The sequence below is a fragment of the Thermobia domestica genome, chromosome 8, assembly GCF_964235325.1.
Source record: "Thermobia domestica chromosome 8, izTheDome1.hap1.1, whole genome shotgun sequence".
NCBI classification, from domain to species: domain Eukaryota; kingdom Metazoa; phylum Arthropoda; class Insecta; order Zygentoma; family Lepismatidae; genus Thermobia; species Thermobia domestica.
The window spans coordinates 94,626,665-94,647,196 of NC_137461.1; the positions used below are offsets into that span (position 1 = coordinate 94,626,665).

Below are 20,532 nucleotides of genomic sequence, written 5' to 3' on the forward strand. Positions count from 1 at the left end.
ATCAGTCATTGGCTCTAGTAATGAATCTATAACAATCTATATGTAATAATAGTATATGTTATGTATACCGGTATATATATAACTGACATGTCCAATTTCGTTGCGTGACGATGAACGGATGCAATAAATTATGATGTATCTCTACCGTAATTAGAGGAAGTCCTGTATTGCTTTGAAGATCTTACCAGGAGAGGAATGCCAGCTTACTACCTGTAGTGAGACTGAATTGTGACTGGGGACAGGTGCCGATCATAGGTTAAAAGATCTGGGTGAAGGTTTCCGATTTCAGTAGAAGAGAAGAAGCTCTAGAGGATAAGGGTCTGGCATCAAACTGAAGTGGTGATCGAACATATGTTACTAGAAATAAAAATATCAATTCTAATAAGATTTACTTACTTCATGTTATGTCTCATTCCGTAACACAAATAATAAATTGTTCTTAATGCTGATCGTGACTAAAATACAGTAAATGTCCTCCATTTTCTGAATGTGAGGAACACAATTTTCTAATAAGTTACAGTCAATCTTCTTTACAAATTCTTGTAGACCTCATTTTATTCGACCCTCGTTTCCGAGTGTGCGAGCGCTACGTGCTAGTAATGGACATCGGTTCTGGTGTGGGTTCAAACCCGGTCCAAGGAGTTTTTTAGTCGGCCCTCGTAGCCGAGCGTGCTAGCGCAACATGCTACTAATGGAAATCGTTTTAAAACTCGGCCCTTCTCGCCAAACGTGTTACCGCTGAGGGCTAGTAACGGCAATCGCTTTTGGCGTGGGTTCAAACCCGGTCCAAGGAGTTTTTTTAGTCGGCCCTCGTAGCCGAGCGTGCTAGCGCAACATGCTAGTAATGGAAATCGTTTTAAAAGTCGGCACTTCTCGCCAAACGTGTTAGCACTGAGGGCTAGTAACGGCAATCGCTTTCGGCGTGGGTTCAAACTCGGTCCAAGGATTTTTTTTAGTCGGCCCTCGTAGCCGAGCGTGCTAGCGCAACATGCTAGTAATGGAAATCGTTTTAAAAGTCGGCCCTTCTCACCAAACGTGTTAGCACTGAGGGATAGTAACGGTAATCGCTTTCGGCGTGGGTTCAAACCCGGTCCAAGGAGTTTTTTAGTCGGCCCTCTTAGCCGAGCGTGCTAGCGCAACATGCTAGTAATGGAAATCGTTTTAAAAGTCGGCCCTTCTCACCAAACGTGTTATCGCTGAGGGCTAGTAACGGCAATCGCTTTCGGTGTGGGTTGAAACTCGGCCCCAGTAAAGTTTTAACTCATTGAGTCAAGGAGCACGGCCCGATACTCGAATCAAAACCTGAAAAATAACCGTGACTGTGACATTTTGATTGATTTGACTTGATTTTGAGTTTAAAGCGTCCTTTTCTGCAGCGAGGCTATATGATACCTGGACCTGCAGTTTAACGTGAAATCCAAACCTTATGAGTATTTTTCCGAGCCATGATTTTTTTCATGTTTGCTAGAATTCTTCGGTTTTTCATGATGACCTACTTTGCGAGACTGCAAAACCCTCAACCTGTTCAATGTTCAGATGTTACTTTTCAGCGTTACAGAGAACTCACTGTACTAAAACTTTGTATCTTCTTGGAATAGATTTCAATTCAATTAGTAGTAAGTTGAAAATCTGATGATTTATTATTTGTTAGAAATTTAATTTTTGTAATTACACATGAAGGTTTGATATCATCACCAACAGTACCGTACGCAGGACTTTACTTCAGGGGGGTCCAAACTCAATATAAGGATATTTTATATTAAAATCTCTTCTAAAATTAGACTAAATTTACACAGAAGTAAAATATCCCGGAACAGAAGTAAATTCCGGACCCCCAGGACCCACCCCCTGCGTACATCCCTGACAAGTTCCCCCCATAGAAAGAACAAAGGGAACGATGCACCAGAGAAGTATTCAGAGGTGCCTGGGAATTTTCCTCCTTCAGTTACCACACTGTTTAGATGTCTCGATGTAATTATGATATTCTTTAAGATTACGTATTGTGGAGTTTTGCCTTATGCAACACTCCCATTTATTCGTCTACTTTTATTTTAGATATTCTCCGTAAGATTGATTTCGAAAATTCTCAGTCCGATTGTTAATTTTTGCACGGTCATAACATGATGCAATACTTTACTTGTGTTGATGAATTCTGCAAGAGTAAACCATAGCATATTTTTTTCTACTCCAGTATTGCTATAACACTTGGTGCTTTATCAGTTGCCCCAAAACTGATGGAAATATTGCCAGACTTCAATGTAATATCGCAGGTGGTGACAGATGCTCAAGCAGTGAACGCTTGTTTGCAGTTTGCAGGTTAGTAAATAAGTTAAGGCTTACATCAAAGAAGAGGTAGTAAACAGCTGTGAAAAGTGAGGCATAAATTCCTGAAGGAAAGAAGGAATTAATTTAAGTTGTCACAGTTATGCTTTGTGTATTGAAACGGATAATATTATAAGAGCAAATAAATAATTCAGAAATAGGATGTTGGTTATAGTTAAAGCGCATAGGGTAGAAGGAGGGAATTGGGAGGTATGCTTTTTAAACCTTTTTTCCCCTCACAAGTTATAGGTGTTTTTCTACTATTTAAGAACTGTATGTTGCAGGTTCTTCTGCACCTACTGTAACAGTGATAAGCTTTCGGCAGCTTTACTTTTGATGCTGCAACATTTTTATTGTTGTTGATCAGATTTCCACGCAATTACCCCCGGGGTAATTGGGTGGGGGTAATTGGGTGCAAAATGACTAAAACCATTGCCAGTGCACATACATCCGTGGAGATGATTGGGTGTAAAAGAAGAAAACTCAAACTTTCATTTGGTGTATATAACTTGTATTTCACTTAAAAACTAATAGTTTTATGTTGCCTAGAAAAAAAAATTATACCTTTGTTTACGCAAAATAAGGAGTAACTTATTTCTAAATCACAAAGATATTTGAATGCCTTTTCAAGCCTTCCAGTTATTGTTTATATTATATTATATTGTCCTGTGAACGTAATCCAAAATGTATCACATACGAAAAAAAAAAATTCTATATAAGCGGTCAAAACTTTGGCCGAAAAAGTAAAATAAATAATAGAAAAACCAAAAGAACAGGCACAAATATTCAAACAAACATAGGAAAAGGTAATAAGACTAACGCTAAATAACTATAAACTACCACAATAGGACATGTGTTGGAACTCTGGATTGATAAACAGATCCTATTTACAGCATCAGCACTATATTGGCATACGCAACAGCCACTGGAGGCCTAAGTTGAATAAAATAGTTTAATAAGCACAATGCACTAACACAAAAGTATACACTACAAAAGACAAAGATAGCACAGCATTTAAATGAATTCTAAGCAATGTTCACTTAAGGCATTCCAACCACTTACCCCCACATCATGCGCCCAATTACCCCCCGGAGGTAATTAGGAGGTACAAATTTTAACAAAGTTTTAACTGCCTCATAGAGAGGATTCAAGATTGCTGCTCTTCACGGAACCATCCTTATGATGTTTTTAAGCAACAGTAACAAATTAGGATCAAACCATTAACATATGCGCTATTTAATGTGACTCATACCAAAACACAAACCTGAGACTCTGTTTCAAATATGTCATCTCTCAATCAAATAAACTCTGTTTCAAATATGTCATCTCTCAATCAAATCAGTTTTTGGCTTCTTTTGTCATTATTACATCCTCTAAAAAATCATCTTTTCTTTTTTTCTGATAAACATCTATCCACCCAAAATTTGGGTGTAATTAAATTCCATAAAAATATACTGAAATGCAAAATATAAATTTTTAAAAACTTTTCCACCCAGTTACCCTCTCCACCCAATTCCCCCTTCTATCCTATTGTGCGTGCTTTTTCCTGTTGCTATGCAACGACAGTATCAGCATCTTTTTTTCGGAAATTTTATCAAAAACATATTTCATTTCGCGAATAAAAAATAAAATGAAAAATAATTAAAAATGCTATAGAATTCACAATTGAAAAAGGAAATCTGAAACGAGCTCTTGTAAAGCGTGTGCTTGGAAAACATGATGCTGATTTACCTCTACACTACGCTTTCACATTCCAAGTATTGGTAAGAAACAACTGTATGATAATTAGTGAAGCCAAACTTAGAAGCCTAACAAAAATTCCGCATAACTGAAAGATGCAATTCGTTGTTAATATCTTCAAATAACCAAGTTTCACAATCCTACGGTACTTTCTCAACAAATTTTATAGAGATAGTTGGTGAGTAGTTCAAATTATATGCAAACTCCCTCGATAAAAATTATTGCGTGAGTAATTTAGGATTCTGAAATATGTATTTTTGGATAAGGCACATACTAGTTCCTAACTAAAGTCTTGACCCGACTACGGTAGGTCCCACAGTTTTGGAGCTATGGGAATTTAGAAGTTCATTTTTTTCATGTTTTCGGCAGCCTATAACTTCGAAAGGAAGCATTTGTGCACCCAGGTTGGTCTACACTTTTTGTCTTATCTTGGTGTCAGGAATCACTTCCCAAACGTTGTCAATGTTGTTTCGAAACATCCTGTATAATGTACCATCTATTACGTTGAAATGTAAACATTGCACTGCTGGTACCCTCCGAATACTGTGTCAACCAGAATACTGTATGTTCTTGTCCTAGTCTGTTATGGTAATTTTTCTGTGTATTTGGGAACGTCAGTTGAGTATCGTATTCAGTCTTTCTTCCAGACATTTTTTTTGGAGGGCACTGCCCCCCGGAGTTCTGAGAGTGCCCCCGGAGGAAATTAAAAATAATACGTCTATAATATAATAATTAATAGAATAGTACCAGCAGTGCCTCCCCCCGGAATGTTAAGTGTGCTCCTCTGGAACATATTTCTTGAAAGAACGACTGATCATGTGCTGCTCCTCACAAAGTACATGTTACATTTTTTAAAAAAAAGATATTGTAGTTCAGTGATAACCAAGAGATTGATTTATTTCCTAATTTTATAATGGGCTTAGTGTGGCTAAATATTTTATTAATTCCATTTCCTTCGTTGGAACGATTCCATGTTTCATTTACTAATCGTTGTCATTTAACGGGAAGGATAAAATATTCAAAATGTCTTGCCAAACCAATAACAGATTGATCTCTTTGATGATGGACTTTAGTCGGCTTCCTGATATTTCCTATTGCCACTATTAAGTGTAAGAAGCGCTCTCATAGGCTATGTCTAGAATTGGTAATAATGAACTAACTGACGTGAAAGTATGTTATAATAATCCCTAAGTCAAATAGGGTTCCTCTAAATCTAGAGTTGCCAGATCTCCGAGAGCTACCCGAATTCGCCCGGATCAAATGTCCGGGTCTACGAATTATATGTAAGGGCTTAAATTAAATTACTAGAATTGTTCTTGATGTTATTTATGAAGATTATTTTATTCTAACAAAAATACTAGGTTTCAATTGTTTTCATTGTTGCGCGGCATCAACACTGCTTTCATTTAACAAAGGTGATGAAACTTATAATTAGTTTCGATGGAAATGAGTTGTGTAATTAAGTTTCTGCTTTGAAATCTATAATATTAACACTTTAGGAAGGATAATAATTGTTATGATTTATAGAAGTGAATTTTCCGAGAAAGCAGACGCACCAAACTGATTCAAGATAACGGATAGACCACTATACCAGTCAGTAATGCACATGTTGGGTGAGTGTTTAGAGTACCGGTAATGAAAGCTTTATGATCAGATGATAAAAAACAATAATAATACTAACACCACACAATCTTTGCAATGCCAACTGAACTTGTGATGGCCAAAATTTGTATTCAGGTGAACTTAAAATAAGGCATCAAGATTTAAACGGCTCTTTACGCAGCGAGGAGCTTGCTCCAAATATATGAATAAGGTCGGCCTCTCTAATTAGTAATGTTTTAGGTTACTTTCATTTAGTTCGATAACGTATACGTCTGGTTACTAGTAATGGTAGTGCCTGTAATAGTGGTTATATCAAGGTGACCAGACGTCCCGTTTTAGCCGGGACAGTCCCTTATTTTCAATCGTCCCGTTTTTTTTCTGATTCTCAAACGGGACGCCTAAATGTCCCGTTTTTAACCAAACATGACTCCGGTGTCCCGTAATTATTATTCAAAATAAAAATGGCCAATGCTAATTCTACACTCTTTCGTACCAACACTCATTGGGAAGGTTCAGCCGTGCCTAGAACTTCTGAATATTCAAATGAGAATTGAGTGTTCTGTGGTTCAAGTTGGAATTGAGTGGGAATTGTGAGTGTTGAAGTAGTTAAAAGTATTTTTGGGTAGTACTTAAGTTTGAAACGCTGTGTTATCATTCTTACTTGTGTATTTTGTAAATTGAAAACACTGCTGAGTCCCAAAATGCAATGTGGAAGTCACCCCCGTCGCCGATTCGTATGCGTCCCGTTTTTAAAAGGAAAAGTTCTGGTCACCTTGGGTTATATGTTAGAAGCAACAGTGGTAGAAACATGTAGTAATATTCGTTTCAAATATATCCTCTCCCCTCCCATTAACACAAAGACTAATGTGTTCTCAGAGCTTGTCTTCAGTTCAATCTGGCACCCTAACTAAAACTTCATTGTGAGTCAAATTCCTTCTTGTTATAAAGGTAACCAAGAAAGTTCTATCGCTTTTCCACCCACCACCTTCGAACACCTAAGACGTACTTGGAAGATCAAAAATAGTCTCATCAGCATCGACGACCTGCCAACGTTTTGGAAGGCCATGGATTCCATCGCGGTAGAACTTGGTGGGTCGTAAAGCGAAGAAGGTATCAAGTGCATTTTGCACCTCTACTAGGGATTTGAACTGGTGTCCTCTAAGGTGATTGTCCAAGGAATAGAACGTGATAATCGGACGGCACAATGTCCGGGGAGTATAGCGGATGCAATAGTTACCCATCCAAGGCATAGAATGGTGTCCCGGGTCATCCTAGCTACGTGAGGCTTAGCGTTGCCCTCTAACAGGAGGACCCCTTTGCGGTTCAGAAGTGCTGGCTCGAGAGTTTTGAGTTTTTCTTGAACACGGCTCAACTGGTGACGCTACACAGTTGCATTGATGCTCTGACCAGCTGGTAGCAGTTCCCTATGCACGATGCCGCGAGCAGTCCATCAAACACACAGGAAGACCTCCTTCTGGTGCAGTGCTGATTTCGGCTGTTTTGGAACCGGTTCAGTGGGATGCTAACCAATGGTGACTGCGCCGTGGAGCTTCGTACAGGACCCACTTCTCATCACATGTTAACACCATGTCCAGAAATGTCTCCTTAGACGAGACAGCGAAGGAGCACAGGTGTCTCCTTGCATTGCCTTCTGACCCGGAGTAAAATCATATGGGACCCAACGACCCAACTTGTAGTGCTTCGCAAGTTGATGGAAGTGCTGCCGAATGTAGTCCCAGTTCCTCACATGTCTGGGCACTGTTCACCTCAATTGCTACCTCAAGATATTCATTTTGTACATGAGTTGGTCTTCCGGCACGTGATGCGTCTTCGAGTGTTTCGTCACCGTCCTTAAACTTGTTAAACCACCGTTGCACTGTCCACATAGTCACGACACCATCACCAAAGGCCTGGCATATCTTCCGCTCGCTGCACAGTGGACGAAATGCACAATCTAGCTGTGCAAAAGTCCAAAATCAAGTTGCTTGGAATTACACTCATTGTACCCGTGATGAGTCACAAAGAAATCACAGATGACAAGAACAACAGTAGAAAAATATGAAGTTCTACAGGGAAATTGATTTACACGTATAAAAGACGGGTTGTGGTACAACAGCAGGTATTACTAATGTTGGTCAGATTTAGAGGGTCAAACTTAACCCATCGTGCTCAACGTTTGCTCGACTGTTAGGAATCGAGAACTGCTGCATTTGATGCTGCAGGGATGTACTACGATTGAAGTACAAATTGACTGAAAAATTAAATGCGTTTACCACAATTTGCACGCGTACAACATCGGAACTTGCTGTTCGTACAAAAAGATATGTGATATTGCATTTTAAGGGAAAACAATAAAGATATCCACCTATATCCACCTGGAAATTTGTTTATGTGCAATAAATGAATGTTCTTGTATGCAATAATAGTAATATTCGCTGTAGAAAACTGCAACCTGATGATGTGTTTAATAATTTCAGATACGATATCTGTATCCCGGAGAGAGCTGTTTGATATTTGTCGTGGGAAAAGAACCCTAACTGCCAAATATGCTGCAGTTGCAACATATGTCTGGAGCAGACTGGACTGGAAAAGACAACACAGATGAAAACGAGTACATCCACCAGCAAGTAAACAATTTTAAAGCAAGTGTATCAAAAATGGCAGAAATCGAATCGTGTATTGAAGGGATTTTTATCACGAGATGGTAAGTGGCTGGATAATGATCTCAGCTTTGTGCCTCAATAGCAACAAGATGATCCAGAACCAGGGGCATCATCCTGCAGCACACTCGGAAGGACACTGAAGGAATTTGAACTGTCCATATCAACAAAGAAGAGAAAGGTTTCCTTGTTAGTGAAAACACACTCAACAGAAGAATTAGCATTTGCAGCCTAAAGTAGTTTACGTTGGTCTGAAAGAAGAAATGCTACACGCTAGTGGGAGTTTCACATACCTCACGCACCGAGATTTCTGCCACTTGCCATTAAAATTTTGGACATTGTTATCCAGACAGTTGCCATTAAAATTTTGGACATTGTTATCCAGACACTTATCATCTTGTGATAAAAATGCCTTTTATACACGATTCGATCTCTGCCATTCTTGATACACTTTGCTATTAAAATTGTTTACTTGCTGCTGAATGTACTCATTTTCATCTGTGTTTGTCTGCTCCATACATATGTTGCAACTGCAGCATATTTGGCAGTTAGGGTTCTTTTCTCACGACAAATATCAAACAGCTCTCTTCGGGATACAGATATCGTATCTGAAATTATTAAACACATCATCAGATCTCAGTTTTCTGCAGCTAATGTCACTATTATTGCATACGAGAACATTCATTTATTGCACATAAACAAATTTCCAGGTGGATATAGGTGGATATCTTTATTGTTTTCCCTTAAATGCAATATCATATACCTTTTTGTACGAATAGCAAGTTCCGATGTTGTACGCATGCTAATTGTCGTAAACGCATTTAATTTTTCAGTCGATTTGTACTTCAATTATAGTACATCCCTGCACCATCAAATGCAGCAGTTCTCGATTCCAAGTAGTCGAGAAAACGATGTGTTAACTTTGACCCTCTAAATCTGACCACCATTAGTAATAAATGCTGCTATATCACAACCCGTCTTTTATACGTGTAAATCAATTTCTCTGCAGAACTTCATATTTTTCTACTGTTGTTCCCATCATCTGTGATTTCTTTGTGACTCATCACGGGTAGAATGGGTGTAATTCCAAGCAACTTGATTTTGGACTTTTGCACAGCTAGATTGTGCATTTCATCCACTGTGCGCTGCAGAGGCATTTGACTCCAGTTTGAACTCGTACAGCATACACGCCCTTATGACGCTCTGTGGAGGTATCATGTACACGGTATCCTTACGCAAGTTCACGGTGTAACTGAATTGCCACAACCAGGTAGTATATTGGATATAGCCACACCAACAAGTAACCTTTGCCTTATCTCCATTCGCATTCAACTCACAGTGTGAGGGCCAATTGAACACAGACCTCCACAAAAAAGCGTCAGAACTTTCTTTTGACTTTTGTTTAAGAGGTAGTTCCGAAACGACTGTAGTGGTAATTGGTGAAAAAGGGAGAAATGATTATGTTCATTTTAGCTGATCGGGAGCCACGTTCAAATATTGAAGTGAAAAGATGAGACTATACTCTGCTTCTTCCCGCAACTTAGGGTAAAGACATGCCGAAGAGACCTCGCGCGATCGAAGTCGAGGTTTAATTCGCGGTCGCGGTGGATGAAGGGTGCACATAGCGAGGAGGTCGCACCCTCGCTGTAAGTTCTCAGTTTGCGGAGAAACGTTACTGTGACGCGTGTGAAATTATTCCGCCAGTGCATACAATTCACCGCGAAAACACATTTTGAAATTGAAAGGACCGAACAGTTTATAAATAGAGATGGATGCGAGACGAGATATGTGAAATGCCAAAGTCTCGTCTCTTGTTTCGCAAAAATATTTGAGTCTCATCTCTTGTCCATCTCTATCAATAAATCAAAGACTTTTAACATTTTTCAATTTTCTGTGAAGAAACGTCCTCTTTCAGCACTCAGGTGAGAAATCATTTTCCCAGTAAAATAAATAAATAAATAAAAACAAATGTCTTAAGGTTTCAAGGTGAAGGGGTATTAACTTCACTAAATAAAGTTTCATCACTGCAATTCCATTGTTCGACGTTGCCTCCCTATGGATACGTGCCTGTCTTTACAAGTATTTCTTTATCTTATATGAGTAACGAATTTAGAAGAAATTCTTTTTTATTAATCTTGGAATTGGGGGGGGGGGACATGAAGTTTTTAAGCATAGATATGATTAACACTAGCTTCTTGTTACCTTAGAAATTCCGGAATGTAGAGACTTCAGCCCGAAAGTCCCCTTCCTGTAATCACCACTTTCTTATATAATAATAAACTAAAGTAAAATTCTCAAATAAATATGAATAACTTATCTGACATTCACATTTGAGTTGCTATTTTCTTCCATTCTCTATTTAAAACGTACGTATTATGATGCTGTTTGTGACTCTTATCCCATATTGCTGGAATATTCCCCACTAGTTCTATTACTGTCTTTCATAATCAAATTTAATAGTGCAGCTAAAGTTCTCGAGCATAGACACACACACAATCCTTTGCAAATGAAATTCTAAACAAATGAAGACTTTATTCAGTGCAGCACTTCAGGGAGAACCAATGAGAACATGTGCCACAGCAATGCTTCCGCCGAACATATGTAAAAACAAACTCTGTTGTTTATCATCGCGACCACTAATTCACCCTCGCGGTCGACCTCTAGCTCGCGATGTAGCGTACATCTTCGGCATGCGCTTACCTATTTGAGTCCAAGGGTTTGTGCTAGTATTGAGGGTGCGACCACAAGTTAAACCTTGACCTCGATCGCGAGGTCTCTTCGGTATGTTTGTACCCTTAGCTGAATGGATTTACTATCACGCTGAATGGAAATCACGTGAGTAACTGACACTTTTCACGGAACAGTTCCCCTTCAGGAGCATTCGTGGTTCCAAAATTATTGTTGTTTCGAATAGTCTGGTGATATTTTCAGTTTAACGTGTCACGATTATGCTCCGTGGCTAATGAAGACAGTGATGATGATAATGAGCGAAATGGTGGAAGGAAGTGAGAGGAAACGGGTGACTTGAGAAAATCTACGCACACTGTTTGTCCAACGAAAAGTTCACTTGGCGAGAACTAGTTTCGAACAAGAGCCTCACGCAGCACAGGTGAGCGATCTGCTGCTGAGCCAGGGCAGCAGCTTTGTGCTTCTGTTTCCTGGAGTAATGAGTTCCCTAGTTTGTTTGAGAAAGTGAATGAATGAATGTGTATAGTTGAATGGGGACGTGAACAGCAAGGTTATTTGTTCCCATCACGAATTTATTTCAGAAAGTTTAGCAGTGGATACGTAGTTTAGCAATGCATAAATGGATGCTAACTGTAATGTTCTTTTGCATCAGGAGCGTCATTTCAGATTTTGCTTGGGGAGGGGGGCAAGACCCCTTGATATTAGTAAATTTCGCGTTTTTCACTGATTTACTACTATTCTGTTGATAAAATCTATATACATCTCAAACTCAGGTGGGGACAAATGCCCCTCCCTGCCCCCTAAATGACGCCCCTGTTTTGCATGTCTACAGTGTAGTAACACCAGGAATTATCTGCTTTCTGCGAATAGCAGGAAAAAGTAAGAATTAGCTTGAGTGCAGTACAGATGTGTTAGCATCAACAACATGGTATCGGTGTGTTGTTTGCACTTGAAATTGTAGTGTAACCACCACTTACACCTGTGAATTTTGTTACATAGAGCAGGACCTAAACTTCACTAATGCACCCATTCTCTGCAATATTGTTCAAAAATCACCCGAATACATACTTATAATACCATTTATCGATCATGTCTTGGTTTCACCTGCTCTAATCTTTACTCACAAGGGACATCAACCCAAAATTAAATGCAATTTTTGAGTTTTACGTCCCACACTTATGCTGGCTAGGCTACAGGAGACGGTGATGATAAGTAATGAATGAAATGGTGGAATGAAGTGGGAGGAAACAGAAGAACTCCTAGAAAACCCACACACACGGTGTTTGTCCACCACAAAGTTCACTTGGCGGGAGCAGGGTTTGAACCCAAGACCCCATACACTAGAGGTGAACGCTCTACCACTGAGCCACTGCGGTCCCGGACATCACCCAAGTGTCCGGCTCCGATTTCAAGGTTGTTTTTTTTCTGATAGAGGGCAAGTACACACTCTTTGTGATGACAGAAATTTTTGCCATGATGCAAGTTTTCTATTTTCTTTTATAATTTTTAAAATTTGTGATGCGGTCAGAGATCAGAGATTGCTCCAAAAGTCTCTCACTACTCTTTGTAAACGAAGTGTTAATAAAAAAAAGTAAAGAACAACCATGTGCATACATATAACGCCTAGGGGAAATCATATGGTAAGTATGACCTTGACGGCAGCCATCTTGAAATCCGCCATTTTGAATTAAGGTTAAGTTTTTAAAATGGGAATAGGGTAATATGATACATAATTTCGGGCTAGAATTTAATCAGAACAACAACAGTGAAGTTAGTTTTAAGGTACGCACATTTGGGGAAAAGTTACAGGCATATTAATTGTCCTTTACCTCTGCTTCTAACCCGCGTATTAATGATAATAAGTGGATAAAAGCTTCGGTAATACATATTAGGCCTAGAGGGAAGTGGTACGGTAAGAGTGACTTTGACGGCAGCCATCTTGAAATCCGCCGTTTTGAATGAAAGTGAAGTTTTGAAAAATGAAAACCATGACATGTGACACTTCATTTTAAAAGCAAATTTTTCCAAAAAGCCAATGGTATGCTTATTTTGTTCTATAGTTAACGACTAGGAATTTAGGACTGCTTCGAATATCTAGGAATGCTTTTATCCATTCATCATTAATACGTGGGTTAGAAGCGGAGGTAAGGGACTTACGCACATAGTAAGTATAAACAACCCCTTACCGCATGCCGTGCAATATGTATACCCTTTTTTTCACTTTAGCTTTTTTGTGATTTATCAAATGCATCAAATGACTGTTTTGTCTGCTGTGTGAGATATTGACGTGTATGAATAAGAGATTTTGGTGTCATTTGGCATGTTCTTTGTGAGTTATAAGTGTGTCATATATGGCACTTACTTATTTCTCGTCGGAATTAAGGTTAATAGCCACCCGGAAGTCAGTACATATTTTAGCTCATTCCCTTAACTACTGCGCAATGAAACGTTACATATTACAAATATTGTACTATAAGATAGAGTTATGTTTCAGCTCCAACACAAAACACTGGTTCATTTGGTTGTGTCTTCAGATATCGAAAAAGGTAACAAATAAAAGGAAATATTTGATTCGTTTTACAATGAGCACACAAGATAGCACTTACTGTTAGATCTTACTAGAAGTGCTAAATTTTATGAAATGTTTATTTGAATGTGTAAAGTACCTTAAAGTAACGATCTTATTACAAAATAAATATATTGTTTGACCGTTTTTCATGTTATGTTTCACATTTTAGTTAAATATTAATTTACATTTAAGGAAATAGATTTCGAGACGAAACTTGCGCAGAACGCCATAATGCGTTGTTCCCAAATTTGTACGTTTAATTCCTGGATTCTAGCGTTGCAGTTCGAGAAGCGAAACTTAGCTGTAAGTTGCGGTAAGGGTCGAAACCTAATTTCTCCAGTAAGTATCCAAGCCGAATTTCATAATTACTTCCTTTCTTATCTGTCACCAGTAAACACTCGACACTATCTGGCAACGCCGCACTATTCAAGCAGCGTTTAGCATAGCACCGAGGATACCTAGTGATCCACCTTAAGTGAAAAATCTAAAATTCAAGGTTTAATTCATTTTTCAAGTTCCCATATGAAAATTTCCAATACTGATTATCTTTTTTCGCTAAAAGAAAAAAAAAAAAATCATGCAGAAAGAAATTATGTCTGTAACTTTTCCCCAAATGTGCGTATCTTAAAACCAGTGTCGGACTGGAGCTGTCAGAGCTAGGCGGAGATGGAAACTTAAAGAGGCGCCTCATGCACAAATTTATGTAAACATTTTGGCTTTTAAAATTACTTTTTAATTTGTTCACAGTAGGCCTATTAAGCATACAGTTACACACAAAACGAATAGGACGAACTACCGTAAATGTTGCATAGCACAGAATAATGTTATAATTACAGCCAACAAAGATGTGATTGTAGGATGAATAAATTAGCATTGTCAACCTATTCCAATACAAACAGAAGGAAAAAATATCATTAGGTACAATTGCATGATTATATTAAATTTCAGAGCATGAGTAATCATTTAAGATCTCTTGAGCTTTTTAATGCTATTTCGCTTCCAATAATCGTTATCTACATGAAAATTCTGACATATTCAGTAATTTTCCAGTAGACTTTGCCCCAAAAGTGATTTTAGTTTTGATTTAATGACCTTCAACTTAGAAAATAAGCATTCACAAGTTACCAAGTTAGTTGGAAGAGCCATATCATATTTGTACACACAATTATGCAAGAATGTAAATGCACGATGTATACAATTCTGGATTCAGCGGATCCTGATCTTCTGATTTGCTTTTACTCCATTCGTCTTCATTTCCAGAATCAACTGGGCACTGAACCACATCAAAGTCACTAGTAGAAGTACCCTTCAGATTCTTGAAGTAATCTTTGTAATGAGCAACAAATTATTTGAGTTCGCGTGACAGGGTTTCTTTACACACGCCTTTATTTTCTGCTAATGCCTTCAGGGCTTCATCTGGTAATCCATTTTTCTTTATTTCTTCAAATCTCTTTGGATCCAAACAGCCACTATCTGTTATTAAATGTTCACTTGGAATAAACCTCTCCTCAACACTTGTAAAAGCAGTGTCACAAATTCTGTAGAAGGTATCTCCTTGGAACTTCTTCCACTTGCTTGCTTCTTGTTAAGACGAATCTTCTTCAAAGCAGTTTTCATTTTTTTTTTTTTTTTTACATCGAATCTTTTTCGTTGCAAAATCAGCATCTACCCTGAGATGAAGTTCGTTTCCATCGCGTTCTCTGTTAAGATTTTCCAAAAACGTTTTAACGTTTAGAGGTGAGAAAATGTCACTCTGAGTGACTTTATAAAGTTGATGCTAGTGTTTAGTCCATTTTAGAGCCGCGGTGGCTCAGTGGTAGTATGTTTAACTCTGGTGCATGTAAACTTTGTGGACAAACACCGTGTGCGTGGGTTTCCTCGGGGTTCTCCCGTTTCCTCCCACTTTCTTAGTTCCACCATTTCATTCACTGTTCATCATCACAGTCTCCTTTAGCCTAGCCAGCATTACCGTGGGACGTAAAAACTGAATGTTTGGTACATTTTCCATTCCATTAAGAAGCCCATCTTTGGGGACTGTGGGTAATTCGAAGTTAGTGTTGTAAGTTCAAGTAGCTCTGTGTAAAGAGCTTCTGTCATTAGTTTTGAATTTCAACCATTTCTATCGTAAACTTCTGCTCTGGTCTCTTTGCACCAGATGTGCACTGCGTATATTCTAAATTAGAATATAAATAAATATTGGGCTGTTGAGTCTTACCTTCAATATAAAATCCAAATATCCTGTCTCTCTAGGGAAATTTTAAACGTTAAATTTACACAGTTTTCGTTCTCACAATGCAAACGGTACACTGATCTAGTTAAAAGAGCGACTGTTAACTTTTAACCAAAATAAACTTATAACTTCAAAACTATTGAAAATTCAGCCAGACGGAATATGAAGATGCTTTTAGATATGTTTAACATAATTTACGCGTAATTTGGATATTAAAATTCTGACGAAAATTTTATCAAAAAATATTTCATTTTTTGCCTACATATGTATGACTACTAAAATCAATTACATTAATAATAATAAACACTATAAACAATAACACACAATGTTCTGCCTTAAAGGGGGTGCGGTGGCTCAGTGGTAGAGAGTTCACCTCTGGTGCTTAAGGTCCCTGGTTCGATTCCAGCTCGCGCCGTGTGAACTTTGTGGTGGACAAACACTGTGCTTGTGTGTTTTCTCGGGGTTCTCCCACTTTCACAGTTCCACCATTTCATTCATTGCTCATCATCACCGTCTCCTTTAGCGTAACCGGCATAAGCGTAGGACGTAAAACTTAAAGGTTTCATTTAATTTTTTTTCAATATTTTGCCTTAATTAACATCTACTTTCCTACCTGAGAACACGAAGGCGCCCTTATGTTGAGTCTCGACGCTAAAACTATAACATTACAACAGTCAAATATCGCAACCAGAGAATGAGCCATACAACAGTCACAATGCGACTTGTGATAATACTAGATCAGACTGAGTTGTTACATATCACTTAGGATATCTGGTAGTACTGGCACCCGCAACGAGGAGAACACGGCGACTTGACAGCTTATAGCCTTTAAATAAATTACGCAAACCTGTAATAACTCTGTTATATGATATTTATTATAAAGACAATAATGAAAATTTTAACTAAAATTGTCGTGACTTCAATACAACTAAGCCTGTTTTATTGTGACAAAGGGGTGCCATAAGAGGGTGGGCGCAGGCGGAGATTTCCGCCTCGTCACCCTGTCCAGTCCGATACTGCTTAAAACTAACTTCATTCTTGTTTTCCTGATTAAATTCTAGCCCGAAATTATGTATCATATTATCCTATTCCCATTATTAAAAAAAAAAAACTTAACCTTAATTCAAAATGGCGGATTTCAAGATGGCTGCCGTCAAGGTCATACCTACCATAAGACCCTAGGCCTTATGGTTCTTCACTTTTTTTTAAAAAACTAACATTCCGTTTACAAAGAGTAGTAAGAGACTTGTGCAGTAATCTCTAATAACCACATCACAACCTTTAAAATTATATTTAAAAAAATAGAAAACATGCACCATGGCAAAAACTTCTGTCATCACAAATAATGCATACATACCCTCTATAAAAAAAAAAAAAAAAAAATGAAATCCGAGCCGGACACTTGGGTATTAAACGCGACATAGGATAGAAATGTCACTTGATCCAACAGTAGGCAATGAATGTTTTCTAAGCAACCACTTAATACCAGATTTCAAAGTTAACTTAGAATTCACTTTTCAATTTATGAATATCAAAGGAATAAAGTTTTGTTATTACGTTCATATGTAGACATTACTTCATTAAGAGTCATTACAAGTAAGTATGTAAATAAATAAGGGCAAAATTAAAAGCTTGAAGAACATTCTAGAACAAAAAAAAACTATGAAATAAAGTAAAAATATCATAGGTAACGATTATACGTGAGAAATATATGTATTATGACCAAATACACCATTATTACTACTGTATGTTGCACTATATATCTTGTGAATGTTAAAAAATACGAGTATATTCTTTAATGTATTAGTAATTAACTTTCAGTAATTAGAGAAACACTTCTTTTTGGAGGAAATAAGTAAATCAATAATGACGTCATAATATTGTTTATAAATAACGTCTTTACATGAATAAAATGGAAACACGATTACTTTATCATTATTATATAGTGCTTACTAAGTTTCGTAATATGTTCTAATAAGTGAATTTTATGTAAACAAGAATTGTGTTAATTTTACTTGGAATGATAGGGTTTATTAATTTTTTTTACTTAATAATTTATCGATATGAAAATGATAGAACAATACTTAAAATGTTCCAGGTGGTAGCGACATACTGTTCGATATATGCAAGAATACTATAAAAACTAGACAAATCCGAATAAAATGAATTAACAAATAAAAACGAAAATACAACTCATTTACCTGTAGTAGAAAGCGTGGTGTTTCATAATTTTTAACATGGTTTTGTGTTCCATCTTTAAAAAGTCGCATTTGTATAGTTGCAATAGATAAAGTACTAATATTAGAATTTTGAGAAATGAATTCCAATTACTTTATTCATTAGACTAGAGAGAATGAAAATGAAAAATGTTGAAGAAAAAGTTAATTACGTCCTATCCCTGAACACAACTCCGTAAGAGATGTAAGAAGAAAACTCCCTGCTCATTACAATCCAAAACAATGGGAGCTCCCATCAAAAATTTAGTTAATAATTGAATGAAAATCCAAAGAAATCTGACTTGAGTTCACCCTGATGCAACTAACATTTTCTTCAGCGTTTGCCATTTTCGATTACATTATTTAGAGGAAAAAAACAACAAACTGCACAATGTAGTTAATATTCACGCATCACAACTTCTAATATAGTTACCCAGCGTTGCAATTTGAAATCGAGACTGAAGCAGCAGGAGGAAAAAAAAAAAAAAAAAAAAGAGTTAACATAGAAACCTTCTTTTCTTGGATCATTCAAAGTACAACCCTCCTGCGTCCATACATCGTTGCGCCGTTGCGCCCTGGTAAATGCATAAGAGGATTGCTGGAAGTCTTTTTGTGTGGAATGGTGTTGAAAACCCTTGGTGTAGCCCTCTTGATGGCCGTTACGTCTCAAAGTATGAACCTTTGAATGCAGACTTGAGTTAGGAAGTAGAAAACCGGATGAAGCCAGTTCTGGTGAGTATGAAGGGTGGAACAACACACAGATCCTCTTTTGGGACAAAAAGTCTTACACAATCACTGCTTTGTGACTTACGGCATTGTCATGGATCAAACGCCACTGAACATCACCCTGATACTCGGACCTCACACACTGACACGTTGCAGTAACCACTTCAATACCTCAAGATTAAAATGAGAATTAACTGTCTGTCCTGTAAGCACAAATTCCTTATGCACAATGCCCTATTTTTTTTTTTTTTTTTAAAAAAAGAAAGATTGATTTTGGATTTTGACTGGCATTTGTGTGTGTGTGTGTGTGCGTGAAGAGTTAGGAGGCTTTTACTCTGCACTTTGACGTTTTGTCTACAGCTCATATTGAGAAACCCAGGTCTCATCCCCAGTAACGATATTCAGGAGGATGTTAGGATCCCTATTGGCAGTAGCAATCAGCTCTTTACAGTGATCAACCCTGTCCCTTTGTTGGTTATTTGTTAAAGAATGAGCCACGAAACGGGCACAACCTTCTTCTGGTGGAGATCATGGGTTACTTGCCGCAATTTCTTTATTCACGTCCAACTCCTCACCAAGGATTCGCAGTGTCGGATTCCGGTCTTCCATGACCAGTGCCCTTACTTTCTTCACCAATTCCTGTGTTCTCATTGTTCTTGCTATACCCGTCTTCAATTGACTACCGTCCGTCCCTGAAACGCCTGTGCCATGCTAATATACACGCGCATCACTTGTTGTAACATTTGGTACATTTCTGTAGCAATCTTACCCAGACGCGCATAAACTTGGTGTTCGCTCTTTGTTTCATGTTGAACTCATGACGCAGTTTAGTAACACCCGTCTACACTCACTACGCCCACACACATAATGGTTGCTACTCTTAAAACTGTTGCTAGAGATGCAAGGTAAGCTTGGCGAAAAGGCTGGAAAAAAAGAAAGAAAGAAAAAAAAAAAAAGGAATCTATCATGCACATTAATGGATGATATTAAAACAGAAAGATCATACGCGAAGACGAAAAGTTTAGCGGAGGACCGTGGAGCATGGAAGCTTCTCAGCTGCGGCAAGTGACCTGCCAATAAAGGCAGAATACCTATGATGATGATGATGATGATATCATGCACAAGAGGCTTCAACTTTTGCCAACATTGAAAAGTAGTTGTGGATCTGAGTTTTAAAATTTTGTTGTCCTTTTCTGCTGATAACCTTTAGGGGGTTCTGTCTGTATTATGTGGAAGTCCTTATTTCACTATACTGATATTATTTCATGGTTATCGCACTTATATATAGAGAAAAAGGGTATTTGTACATATATATTTCCTTAAATTTTAAAATTAATCCTGAATTTGTCATTACTGCATTGATAGTGTTTATGTCGCAGATTATTGTTTATTTATTACTTTTTTTTTTTTTTTTTGACGGGACACATGTTACGTGATATTGATTTACTTATTTTAATATTAATGTATAAGGTTAGGTTAGTATATTTATTATTTCTATCCAAACTTGTCACATTAAGGTTAAATAAATGTCAAGAACCTTAACTATAGCTACATACAAGGATTTTGGTTCAATATTTTCACAAGTCTCTCATTCTAATTACATCGGGAAACCTACTGATATTTTGTACACGATTTTTTGTTGTTGCTAAACTAGAGCTAAGTATATACTTTTATTATAAAGTGCTGTCATACCATGCTCAAGTAAACGTAAAAATCGTCAAATTAAAAAAAATATAGGACTTACAGTTTTTGATCAAAACGTGTTGAACAGTGTAATTT

At 37.6% G+C, this 20,532-nt stretch overlaps 1 protein-coding gene across 1 annotated transcript in view; it reads left to right on the forward strand.

Moving 5' to 3' along the window:
- Positions 1 to 20,532, forward strand: part of LOC145691789 (L-serine dehydratase/L-threonine deaminase-like) — a 71,831-nt gene that overhangs the window by 50,750 nt on the left and 549 nt on the right. The window contains exon 7 of the mRNA XM_081767099.1: positions 2,192 to 2,316. Coding sequence (XP_081623225.1) covers positions 2,192 to 2,316 — 125 coding nt within the window. The remainder of the gene's footprint in view (positions 1 to 2,191; positions 2,317 to 20,532) is intronic.